General features: G+C 53.4%; 1 protein-coding gene across 1 annotated transcript; it reads right to left on the bottom strand.

The window, feature by feature from the left end:
- Positions 1 to 10130: 10130 nt before the first annotated feature.
- LOC139831575 (tyrosine decarboxylase-like) lies at positions 10131 to 10526 on the bottom strand. Its single transcript, XM_071820871.1, has one exon. The coding sequence runs from the start codon at positions 10524 to 10526 to the stop codon at positions 10131 to 10133; it is 396 nt and encodes a 131-aa protein (XP_071676972.1).
- Between the last annotated feature and the right edge of the window lie 2851 nt (positions 10527 to 13377).

Below are 13377 nucleotides of genomic sequence, written 5' to 3'. Positions count from 1 at the left end.
GTTTTTTAGGGTTTTTGGAGGGGTTTAGGGATATCGGTTTGTTTCATATCGCGTCGATGCACCAGAAACGCGTTTGGGTTTAGGTAGTACATGAAGATCAAGATGATGCATAGCAAGTTGGTGCATATAATATAACACACATATTATTGCATAAGATCGCAAATTAAGTATCACTATGCATGAAGATCGATCTTCATGCATAGTGGTACTCTCCGAGGCGTACTCTATATATGTCTATTACATGTAGCATAGTGGTACTCTTCGAGTCAACTATATATGTAACATGTACATCTTCATTCATAGTGGTACTCTGCGAGTGGTGGTATGACGTCCCGAAGGAAAAATCCGGCCAATTCCTCGCCTATTGCTATGAAGCGGTCATCGATTGAGAGCTTGTTCCGCTTTCTTGCTAACTATAAAAGAATAAGATACAAATGAATACATGAAACAACTTGATGGGGATACGCCCTAGGGGGCCCATCACCCAGCTTACTCGCCAGATGAAGAGAGCCCAGGACAACTCCAGTCGGCGGGCGACTGGGCCAAGCGTCCTAACGACTGAAGCCCGGAGCGACTGAAGCCTGGAGCGACTGGATCTGCAAAAGGCCCATGAAGTGTAGCGGCCCAAATAGTCTTATACCTGTAAACCCTAACTGGCTGCCTATATAAAGCCACCAGGGGCACCCCTTGAAGGGGGGATCTCATCATACATGTAATCTCTCCTTAGATACAATCTCCCCCTCCGCCTCCGGCGGCTACCCAAAGCAAGTCGCCTAACGCTGGCGACAGTATGATCATAGTGATTTATAGCAGGACGTAGCGATCCTCCACCGAGGGGACGTGAACCTGGGTACATCGTGTGCCAATCTCGTTCCCGGAATCTCCAACGCCGCCTTGCTCCATACCTCTCATGTGCCACCCCGTAGCATCTGCCATGGTCAAAACCACGACAGTGGCGCCCACCGTGGGGCATGCGGCGCTTGGAGTGGTGATCCGGGCGGGATCCCTCAATTCTTCGTCAACATCCGCGGATGATCAAGGAAAAGTTCCAACGCATCTTCAAGATCGATCTGGAGATCGCCTTTCAACGGCCGAGTCGCTACCGCCCAAATCCAGTCGCCGGGTCTTCAAAGAAAGAATTTACTCCACGCGAACGTTCGCGATCTTTCTGACTTACAGATTTGTGTTAAGTGGAACTATCAAATATTTTATTCAGATCTAATCTTCTAATGTCTGCGTGTTTTTCCGTATGCATGTTTCATGGACGAGAGATCCAATCTTGGAGCCCGTAACGCCACGGCATGCCTGCTGCTGTTCAACCAAAGAGTCTGACAAGATCAAGGAATCAACCAGCACATGTCTTCTTCAAACAGGGAAGATGCATGCACGCGTTTTATTTTCTGCATGCATAGATCGATCATGCGCACCATGCATAGATCGTTCGTGCACAGTATACCTTGATTTGATAACCAATCAGCCTCTCTCCCCTCAATTATATTTTTAGTTAGTTATTTGGCTGACATCTAATCCATTGCATGACTGCTGTTGACATGGTATGTACGCATGTTTTGGAGGATACATGGGAGAAAAAACAAATTAAGGGGAGCCGGGTCGTCTCGCGGCGCGCCAGCTGATACGGGGGGCCGCCAGCTGATACATGCCGCCAGAATCGCCCCCCGGCCGCACTCGGCGACTCGGCCGCCGGATATTCGCCTCACCTGGGGACGCGCTTTCCGCGGACTCGTCAGCGCGGAACCACCGTCGTGCACTCGTCCGCCGCCTACTCGCCAGGCCCGGGGACATCGACGCGCGCTCTGTGGTGCAGCGTATCAATTCTTCATCAACATCTGCATGTGATCAAGGTGATCGCCTGTTGGGGGCGGCCTGTCCACGATTGGCCGAGTCGCCCAAATCCAGTCGCCAGGCCACAACATGCCAGCTGGTCAACCAAAAGCGCCCGACACGCGATCGAGGAATCAACCAGAACAAGTAGCGGGCAGCTGCTGTCCAAGTTCCAAGAAGAGAACGATCGACTGCCATCCATGCAACGGATCAAATTCCATCTAATTACCTTCAGTAACCTATTTAATCTACACACTTTGCTTTATCCCTGCGTGCAGCTAGCCGATACACCAGTTCAGCACGCCATGGCTACCAGGAAAGAAAGCGACATCAACAGCCTCGCTACGGACATGGGCAACTGTGCACCGACGCCTCGATCCTCCACATCGCGTATGGCCCCGCGGCACATCGAATCTCGCCACTCGCCACGCTCGGAGACTCGGCGCGCTCCGGACAGCGTCGCCCGCCGGTCGCCCGAGCTCGCCACGCCACGCTCGGGGACTCGACGCGCTCCAGACAGTGTCGCCCGCCGGTCGCCCGAGCTCTCCACTCGTCACGCCCGGGGACTCGGCGCGTTCCAGACAGCATCGCCCGCCTATCGCCCGAGCTCGCCACTCGTCACGCTCGGGGACTTGACGCGCTCCAGACAGCGCCGCCCGCCGTTCGCCCGAGCTCGCCACTTGCCACGCTCGGGGACTCGGCGCGCTCTAGACAGCGCCGCTCGCCGGACGCCCGAGCTCGCCATCCGCAACGCTCGGGGACTCGGCGCGCTCCCGACAGCGCCGCTCGCCGGTCGCCCGAGCTCGCCATCCGCCACGCTCGGGGACTCGACGCGCTCCAGACAGCGCCAGTCGCTGATCGCCCGAGCTCGCCACTTGCCGCGCTCGGGGACTCGACGCGCTCCAGACAGCGCCAGTCGCTGATCGCCCGAGCTCGCCACTTGCCACGCTCGGGGACTCGGCGCGCTACAGACAGCGCTACTCGCCAGTCACCCGACCTCGCCGCTCGCCACAACACAACTTTGTCCACAGCGTCGACCCTGTGTCCGCTGCGTCGACTGCGCCACAGCGCGCCTCAGTCCGCCGCGTTGAGCATGACTCCGCCGCGCCGACTTCGCCCAGAGCGACCGCTTCCACAACGTCGACCCCGTGTCCGCTATGCCGACCGCGCCACAGCGCGCCCCAGTCCGCCGCGTAGACCATCTCCGCCGCGTCGACCTCGCCAACTCCGAGGCGCCAAAGAGAGCTCTGCGTCATGCTGCGCACCTCACCACTGGGTGTCCTCTTCCTTCGGGATGAAATTTCAATTGCCGTCATCAACCTTTGGCAGAGAAGCCCGAACTGGCTAAGTAGTGCGAGCTCCGGCTCGACCATTGCGACGCCAGGGGAAGGACCTCCATTGGAGTCGCACGCTCGACTGGCCTTACGGGCCAAGATGACCGGCTCGGCTCTGCCTCCGGGCACCCATGTCCCTCTCTACCTTGGACAGAGCGACCTGAAAAGCTAAGTACTGCGCTAGCGAGGTCGCCACAGCGGCCCAACGCGTCCAGGAAAAACGCCGAGTACGGAGCCCTCCCTGGGGTCGCTAAGCGACTGGCCTCCCGGGCCACGAGATGCGACTCGCCTCCGCAATCATCAGGCAAATAAATCGCCCTCCTCTACCTTAGGCAGGTGACTTGAACGGCTAAGTACTTCGACTAGGGACCCCGCAAAACGGACCCGCGGCTCGCCAAGGAAAACACGCCAAATCAAGAACCCCTTTGGAGTCGCCACGCGACTGGCCCCACGGGCCACGACGAGAGGCACGCTATAAAAAACAGCGTCAAATAAACGCCACCCATGAGGCTGCTACTCGCGCTATATGACTACGTACTACGACTGGGGACGCCCAGCTCAGCAAGGAAAACAGTCAAGCGGTAGCCTTCATCGGGATCGCCTAAGCGACTGGGGAACACATCGACATGCATAAAATTATTTAGTCGCCACAGCGACACTGCTCATTACATTTTTACAAATTCAACGCCCTAACACTGGCCCATACAAAACAATTGTTTTATTTTCTTTCCGCAGGAACAGCACCAGCAGTGGCGACCTACTCACCATCCTTGCCATCAGCATCGCCTGCACCTTCGCCACGCTCGGGGACTGGCCGGGCGACTGTCTCCAGGACTCGCCAGTCGCCAGCCTCCACGGCTCGCCACTCGCTAGCCTCCGCGGCTCGCCACTCGCCATGCTCGGGGACTCGGCGCGCTACAGACAGCGCTACTCACCGATCGCCCGACCTCGTCATCGCCACGCTCGGGGACTTGCCGGTCGCCAGTCTCCTGGACTCGTCATCACCGGTCTCCCGGGCTCGTCATCGCCACGCTCGGAGACTCGCCGGACGCCAGTCTCCCGGGCTCGTCATCGCCACGGTCGGGGACTCGCCGGTCGTTAGTCTCCCGGGCTCATCATCGCCGGTCGCCAGTCTCCCGGGCTCGTCATCATCGGCCTCCGCAGCTTGCTATCGCCACGCTCGGGGATTCACCAGTCGCTGCTCTCCGAGATTCGCTCTCGCCGCACTCGCGGACTCACTTCGCTTGGATGACACACCGAGATATCAATGAAAAGAAGACTCAAGCCGCCTTCATCGAAGCCGCCTCGAGCCTCGGGGACTGCATCCACTAGATATACTGAGCGCATATCCAGTGCAATGATATCTCGCCAACAAGTTGTGACTGCTGCGTCCGAGGGTTCGACATCGACGCTTGCCCTTGGCCGCAGCCTGTTATATCCATCACGTCTACATCAAACAACAACAGGGGTGACCTCGTCGCTGCCTCCGCCAAGGCCGCCCAGATACCTGGATAGTTACGTCCCAGTATATCGAGCAGCCAACAATGGTACCACAGACCGGGCTCAACAAATAGATGAGGCGCAGCGCTTGAAATGATGCCTGATTGCCATGGTTGCGCCGTGTTAATCCGGTGTCACGGGAAACAACGTGAGCAGCTCTCCAAGATCAAATCTCAAGGTCACTTAATGGCTTCTTGTCTGCTTCGTGAACTTACCAAAAGAAAAGGAACAAGTCATCTTCAAGCAATTGGTACGCCTCCACGTGAGGAGCAAGACTGGATGGCATGTTCGTGCATGAAATTCAAGGAAGACTAATGCTTCATACTGTGCCGCCAGCTTCCACAGTTAAAAATGTCGTCTACGCCCGCTCTTCTAGTCTTCTGCATTGGAACATCTGCTGTTGGCAATTTACGGCTAAATACACATGGTGTCGTCTATGTGCGACTCGGCAACGTCGGCTACTGGCAGCGTGTTCCGTACGGTACAACTGTACATATACATTACCCAGGATACTGCTACATCAACACCATCACCGCTCGGCTTGGTCATGTCTGCGTCCACTCGCGGCGGCATAACATCTACACTTGGGGCTCAACAGCGACATTGCTCCGAAGCAACGCCCAGGTCACCACCACGCTGATATATTCGCAACTCGACGACTTCTTTATCAACAACCTATGGGCTTCTACTTTGGCTCGCGGTGCTCCGATACTCTCTCGGAGAGGACTCGTCTCGCCCGGGGATTCACCCATAGCCGACTGGACCTACTCAGCTGACTCGCCAAGCTCCCGCAGCCGACAGCTTCATCAACTCCTTCACCACGACCGAATTCCTCGCCGACTGACTCTCAATGGCTGCTTCACACCAACTTGTTCATGCCGACTGTCCTACACCGACTGGCTCGCTTCGACCGCCTCCTGCTTCACGGTTATTTCCTCTGTTTCAGGAGCCCATCGCCGATTCGCCACGACCCATCGCCAAGCCTCTTCGCGCCCTGCCTCAAGCCCGCGCTGAATCCACGACGCGCTCGGGGACTACTGATGGGGATATGCCCTAGGGGGCCCATCACCCAGCTTACTCGCCAGATGAAGAGAGCCCAGGACAACTCCAGTCGGCGGGCGACTGGGCCAAGCGTCCTAACGACTGAAGCCCGGAGCGACTGAAGCCTGGAGCGACTGGATCTGCAAAAGGCCCATGAAGTGTAGCGGCCCAAATAGTCTTATACCTGTAAACCCTAACTGGCTGCCTATATAAAGCCACCAGGGGCACCCCTTGAAGGGGGGATCTCATCATACATGTAATCTCTCCTTAGATACAATCTCCCCCTCCGCCTCCGGCGGCTACCCAAAGCAAGTCGCCTAACGCTGGCGACAGTATGATCATAGTGATTTATAGCAGGACGTAGCGATCCTCCACCGAGGGGACGTGAACCTGGGTACATCGTGTGCCAATCTCGTTCCCGGAATCTCCAACGCCGCCTTGCTCCATACCTCTCATGTGCTACCCCGTAGCATCTGCCGTGGTCAAAACCACGACACAACTATTACTGAAACTCAGCACAACTTATGATAACAAAACAAATTTGTGAAGATTGTTTTTGTACCTCTTTATTTCTTTAATTATTCGTTCTCTCGTTGACAATTCTGCGGATGTACTCGCAAACGAAGAATCCACAGAGATCGGTCCCTGGAGGTTGTTGCGGGCATTTCTTTACAAGAATATAATTCAATCAAACAATAGTCAAGTATGATAATTAAAAGGTGTGTGGACCTAGGTAGTACTACTTACTTTCGCACGCCATCGCAGCTTCGGTGTCCATTCACGGGACGTATCTTCCTTGATGAAAGTTTGCCATACGCTGCTCGACAAAAGAAAATGCATAAAAGAGTCATCAATTAGTTCAAAGCAGGAAATTAACGAAACAAACCGATAAGAATTAAAATTACCTTCTGAGCATTAAAAAACAAGACACGTATAGATCCTTTTTTTTGCTTAGTGAGTCCAAGACTTCAACTTCTCCAATTTCCAAATTGATGACGAGAAGAATAAAGTGAAACCTACGCACGTTTCAATATGTAGTGTCATATATATAAGTCATTAGTTAAAATTTTGACATACGGTGAGCAAAATATAATGTGTTATAAGACAGTAAGACTCACTCGAAGTTGTAAGGCCAAAGTATTAGCTTTTTGTCACGTTGTCGCTTCAAAAACCTTAGCAAAGTCTGCGGTGTATCCTTGTTATAGAGGGGATTCTCTATGGTTTTAACATGCATTGTGTGCGGGTCAATGAACCCAATGTCTGTGATATCGTCCCTTTTGCATTCGAGCATCTTCGATCTGCATAATATAGCGCACAAAAGATTATAATCTGCAGACAATGAACGACTTCTCAAATTAAATAAATAAATCACTTACAGACAATAGCAACTGATGATTGATTTGTCGAGGGCCAGGAGATTGTATAACTGAAAGAGTTCGGCGAAGTCAACGTTCACACAGTACTCCTGGAAGTAGTGCTCTTCCCTAACTCGCACCATGATAGTCTCGATCCCTTCCTTTGAGGCCTTAAGGTACCACGAATGCAAGTTACGCATACATGTTGGTACCTTCCTGAGATTCTCGACAAAATCTTTCCCTTGAACAAACTGATATGCTCGTTCAGCTAAGGCGTAATCAGTTGCGTCTTGTCGAGAACTTTGAACGGTCTTCCCGTCAAACACCTTGAGAGGGGCGACCGATTGAACGGGTTGTTGTCCGAGCTGGTAGACACTGTGTATCCCTTTTATCTCCCTGATACCCGATTGAACGGGTTTTGTCGCCTCGATCATCTTGTCATACGACCTTTCAATAGAACGCGCATAGTCAGATGGCGGCGATGGTACAGGGTCATATAGATTGTCAACGGTACGCACAACTTTCACCGGATCTAGTGTCTTCTCGAAAGGTATCTCTGGCACTTTCGGTGCAAACCATTTCTTCAACTCGGCCTGAACGGCCTCCGCGTTTTCCTCTGGAGTTTTTTCCCAAGGTAACTTCTCAGTAGGCGGCAGTTGTTTCTCCTTTCTAGCTTTCTTCCTAGGCGGCGTACCGTTCCGCTTAACGGATGCTGTCTTACGTCGCGGAGGATCTCGAGATGGTGGACTCACGCTGGGGTCCCTCTCAGGTAGGTGTGGACTTGGCTGCTCACCAGGACTGCCACCAGGAGGAGTCGATGGCATTTGCTGCTCATGTGTAGGAGTCGGTGGCCTTTGCAAAAGGACGACGTACTTCTTCGGCCATAGGGCGAAACCGTGCTTGACATCGGCCAGTGTCCTCTCATCTTCACCTCTAGGAATATCAAGCTCCACTTTTTCAAAACCCGAAACAACTTCATCCACCCCGACACGAACACAACCAGGTGGAATGGGCATATGATGGTGCATTGCTCCATCTTCACTTGGGTACACATAGCCGACCGCCACCTTACCGTACGCGGTCCCGATTAACATATGTAGCTCGCAACTGTCTTCTCCGTGACATAATCCACGGGGTAGCTTCCTCCACATCCGTCAAGATGCGAGGAACCGACACTGCTTCTTCGCTGAGATGGGGCAGCATCGGCTTGTGGATCCTGTAGAAACAGCGGCTGATCAGGTGCCCTCTGATTTCTCTCAAGAGCCTCCACCCTAGTTAACAATTCCGTTACAATGTCGGCGTCCTTCTTCTTCTTTCGCGAACGGCTTCTATAAGTGTCAGCGCTGTCCGGCCACGCTTCCTTCATGGTGAGACCTGGGCGAGCTCGTACCCGTCCAACATGTTCAGGGTTCCCCAGAGCGAGTGTCAGCTCGTCATTCTCTCGATCGGGAATGTACTCTCCCTTTCTGACCTTTTCAATTGCATCTACAAGCTTCGGTACAATTGCCTCAATTTTTTCCTTCCATTTTCCCTTCGCAACGATCAGCCCTGTCTTTGGGTCCAACCCTGCCCCATGAGCGAACAACCAGAACTTGGACCGTTCGGGCCAGTCCCATGTCTGTGGAGTGATTCCATGATCAATCAGTTTATTCTCAAACGCTGTCCACTTCGGAATGGCACTCTTGTAGCCACCTGACCCCAAATGATGCGGAAGTTTCTTCTTTGCAGCATTTTCGGTATTTTTCTTCGATCGGGACACAAAAGTAGACGATTTCTTATAATCCTTAAATGCGGCCCAGTGATCTTTTATCTTCACTAGATTATCATCGAATACTGGATCTTCATTCTTATATTTGTCCCATAAATTTTTCTTGAAGGTCTGGAATTGTATGGCCATCTTCTTCAATGTCCATTCCTTGACTTTATTCTTCTGGCCTTCCGTCATGTCTTCCGGCGTGTCCCAAAGAAATTTTTTCATCGTGTCGTTGACATAACTAGCACCACTCTCCGGGTTCTTCGGCTTATGCCACTCTTGAATGCTGATCGGTACATGGTCCCTAACAATAACTCCGGATTGACTTGTAAATTTGCGGCAAAACTCCTTGGGCTGGACGGGTTCACCATTATCCTTGAATGCCGTGAGGGCTAACCTGCCCTCGCCCTTTAGGACCCGCGTCGGGCCTCGTTTTGATCTAACAGACTTGCTCGATGATCCAGAAGGCTAAAAGAAAAAATTATTCGTTAATAAGTGCAATACAAATAAATGAATGCATCTAGGGATGAACATATAGACTAATTGATACATAGATATACACCTCGCCGGAGTTTGTGATGGACACTTCGTTGTCTCTTCTAATTTGTTCAGACTCAAGTCCCTCCCCGAAATCATTCAGAAAGTCTTGGAAATCGTTGTCATCTCCATCGTCGGGTTCCGGACCACGGGCACTCTCATAGATCAATTTCTGCACCGCTTCTTCCCCCTCCTCATCTCGGACGAAGGTGCCGTCCTCCATACCTCAATATCACTACAAAATTAAGAAAGCAATTGTATTTCATTCATCATGTAATGATCATATAACACATTGCTAGATGGATAACAATTGAAATGAAGAAAGCAAAAAACCCTAACCCTAATACTTGGTGCTCCTATTTCTTGACCCTAACTCTATGTCGCGGCGGCACCGCCACGGACTCGGCACCGCTATGGACCCTAACCCTAACACTCGGCGCTATTCTCCTCTCGCTCTTCTCTCTTTTTCTCGACCCTAACCCTAACACTTGGAGCTCCTCCTCTCGCGAGCTCACAGACGGCGACAACAACGGAGAAAAAAAGAGAGAACGACCTAGTAAATCAGTATTCCCCTCCCTCTGTCTCTCACGCTGACGACGTGCGCGCCCTGCACGAGAGCGGAAGCAAAGACCCCTCTCGGCCCTACACGGCGATGCCGAAGAGCATGCTGGTATGTCGACACGTCGCTACGGGCACCAAACTACGCATAGGGCCGTCCAGCGCGTCCGGACTGTCCATGTCGGTCGAGCACCATAAAAGAGACGGTGGTTAACGACACGGGAACGAGCACAGCTCACTGCCGCGCCCGTGTCGCGGCGGTCCGGCCACCACGCAGCTCATGTACGGCCCCTCCCTCGTCGCGTTAACCGCCGCCAGAAGCCTCTCATTGAGGTTGTTGGCCTCCAGCGGCGACGTCGTGATGGACGGTGGCCGGAGCCGGAAGCACACGAGCGCGAACAGTCTCGGCGCCACCACCTCGAACCTGGCGTCCGCGCACACCATGTCCTCGAACGCCGCCGCGATGCGCACGTGGGCGCGCACGGCGTCGCGCAGGCCGTCGGTGCCGTAGCAGCGGAGCACGAGCCAGAGCTTGAGCGCGCGGAACCGACGCGTCAGTGAGATCTGCCAGTCCTTGTAGTCCACCACCGGCACGCCGTCGTCCATGGCGGCGGCGTCCTTGAGGATCACGTCGTCGTGCGTGCCGAGCGCGGCCACCAGAGCGGACAGCTCACTGCCGCGCCCGTGTCGCGGCGGCACCGGCCGGCTGCGGCTTGGCGACCGGCTGCTGCTGCTGGTCGTAGAGGTGAAGGGGCGGGGTGGCCTGGCCGGCGCCTACCCTCCGCACGGCAGCGCGGCATTTCGTCGAACACGCCGCAGGCGTGCGTGAGGGGAGGCCGGCAGCGAGCTCACCGCGGCAGTCGTCGCGCGTGCGCGGGCTCCTCCCGGCGAAGCGCGCGGCGGCTAGGGAGGCGAGGTGAGGGAGGCGAGGCGAGGGAGGGAGAGGGAGGTCCTCACCTCGGTTGCCGGCGCGGGGAAAGGGTGGAGCGGCGGGCGTCAACGCGGCGACGACGGCGACCCGGCCTGCTGCTGCGCGCGACGGTTGCCTGCTGCTGCGGGCTACGGCGACGGCGGCGGCGCGTGGAGCTTCGGGCGATGGCGACGGCGGCGGCGCGTGGAGCTGCGGGCTACGGCGACGGCGGCGGCGCGTGGGCCTGTGTGCGCGCGGCGGTCTTGTGTGCTGTTTTTTTGGCCAAGTTTGGCCACGCCTAAGTGTTATACAGAGGAGTACCCTTTGGTACCTTTCGTACCGGTTGGTGGTACCAACCGGTACCAAAGGGTTTTTTTTTTGTTTTCTTTTTTGTTTTACTGTTTTCTTTTCTTTTGCTGTTTCTTTTCTATTTCTTTTTTATTTTTTCTTTTTTCTTTCTTTTCTGTTTCTTTTTCTTTTCTTTTGTGTTTCTTTTCTTTTCTTTTTATTTTCTATTTCTTTTATTTTCTATTTGTTTTCTATTTCTTTTTCTATTTCCGTTTGTTTTCTTTTCTATTTCTTTTCTATATCCTTTTTTATATTTCTTTTATATTTCTTTTCTATTTATTTTGTTTTCTATTTCTTCTTTCTTTTCTTTTCTGTTTTTTTTCTTTTCTTTTGTGTTTCTTTTCTTTTCTTTTTATTTTCTATTTCTTTTCTTTTCTATTTCTTTTCTATTTCTTTTTCTATTTCCGTTTGTTTTCTTTTCTATTTGTTTTCTATATCCTTTTTTATATTCTTTTCTATATATTTTCTAATTCTTTTCTATATATTATCTATTTCTATTCTTTACTCTTGCCACGACGCCGTCCGCGCGGGAAACTTTCCCGCCACGTACGACGGAAAAAGGCGGGAAAGAAAGGGCGGGAATAAAATTTTATTACGATTGAACTCGAATTAAAAGTACATAGCTTAACTGAAAATTAAAGATACATGGCCAAATTCTACTGTTGGAGTCATTCAGTCATACTCGTGCCTAGCCCTGTAGTAGTCGCCACTGTAGTCGTCGTAGTCGCCGTCATCATCGTCGCTGGCATCGGGGTCGCGGTACTCTCCGGTCGGCGGGTGAGCACGCGTGGGCTGGGACTGAGGGTAGCGCAGGCGGGGGCCACGGTAGGCCATGATGCCCTGGAGAGTCCGGCCGCGCCACCACAGCCGACGGCCGGCCTCGTTGAAGTTCGAAGGAGGCGGACCGCCCTCCTCATGCCTGGAAAGCGCCCTCTCACGCCGATTGATGAAGAAGCTTTCCCAAGTCGGGCTGTAGTCGGGATGCCACTGGGGATTCCTCCGCTGCTCTGGCGTGAGCTCGAAGTAGTAGTGGTTCGTGATGGCCATCTCGCGCGCCACACCTAGAGGGACTGGAGGGACCGGTACGCCTCCGACGCTTAGCAACCAGCCGGTCGGGACGCGGTAGCCCGGCGGGCAGGGGTAGTTCGAGGCGCAAAGCGCCTCCGCCTCCCGGGGGGTTAGAGATGCGATGGAAGCCATGGGAGAGAATGATGAGGTTTGCAGATATGCGTCTAGATGTGATATGTAAATAGTGGCCAAGCCTACATATATATAGTGAAAAAATGGCGGGAAGACAAAGGCGGGAACCGGTGGAAAGCGTGGGAAGAAAATAGGCGGGAAGACAGAGGCAAACCTTTAGTACCGGTTGGTGGGTGCAACCGGTACTAAAGCTGTCGGCAGGATAAGGACGCCCTGCTCGATGAGATAAAGTATGTAGCGCACGACGCCCTGTCGGTGGGATAAGGACGCGTGGGTAACCTTTAGTACCGGTTGGTGGGTGCAACCGGTACTAAAGCTGTCTGCAGGATAAGGACGCCCTGCTCGATGAGATAAAGTATGTAGCGCACGACGCCCTGTCGGTGGGATAAGGACGCGTGGGTAACCTTTAGTACCGGTTCGTGTCTGCAACCGGTACTAAAGCTGTCGGCAGGATAAGGACGCCCTGCTCGATGAGATAAAGTATGTAGCGCACGACGCCCTGTCGGTGGGATAAGGACGCGTGGGTAATCTTTAGTACCGGTTCGTGTCTGCAACCGGTACTAAAGCTGTCGGCAGGATAAGGGCGCTCTGCCTATAAAAGGAGCATCGATACACCATGGGAAGCAGCTCAACAAGCCAACATGGATGGAGAGTTTCATCACCATGGATGGAGGAAAGGGTTGGGAAATCTCCCGTGGCGGAACTTGTCGAAGATGCCCTTGGTGCACACGCCCTATGGCATCTTCGGAAGTTCCGCCTCGGAAAAATTTCCCTGCAAGCCCGTGGAAGACTCCATCTCCTCTAACAATGTTGGGGAAAGGGTTGGGAAATCTCCCGTGGCGGAACTTGTCGAAGATGCCCTTGGTGCACACGCCATATGGCATCTTCGGAAGTTCCGCCTCGGAATTTTTTTCCTGCAAGCCCGTGGAAGACTCCATCTCCTCTAACAATGTTGCGGAAAGGGTTGGGAAATCTCCCGTGGCGGAACTTCTCGAATAT

This window comes from Lolium perenne, chromosome 5 (assembly GCF_019359855.2).
Source record: "Lolium perenne isolate Kyuss_39 chromosome 5, Kyuss_2.0, whole genome shotgun sequence".
Taxonomy (NCBI): domain Eukaryota; kingdom Viridiplantae; phylum Streptophyta; class Magnoliopsida; order Poales; family Poaceae; genus Lolium; species Lolium perenne.
Note: the sequence above shows the minus strand (reverse complement) of the source record. Positions and strands in the feature narration are given on the sequence as shown.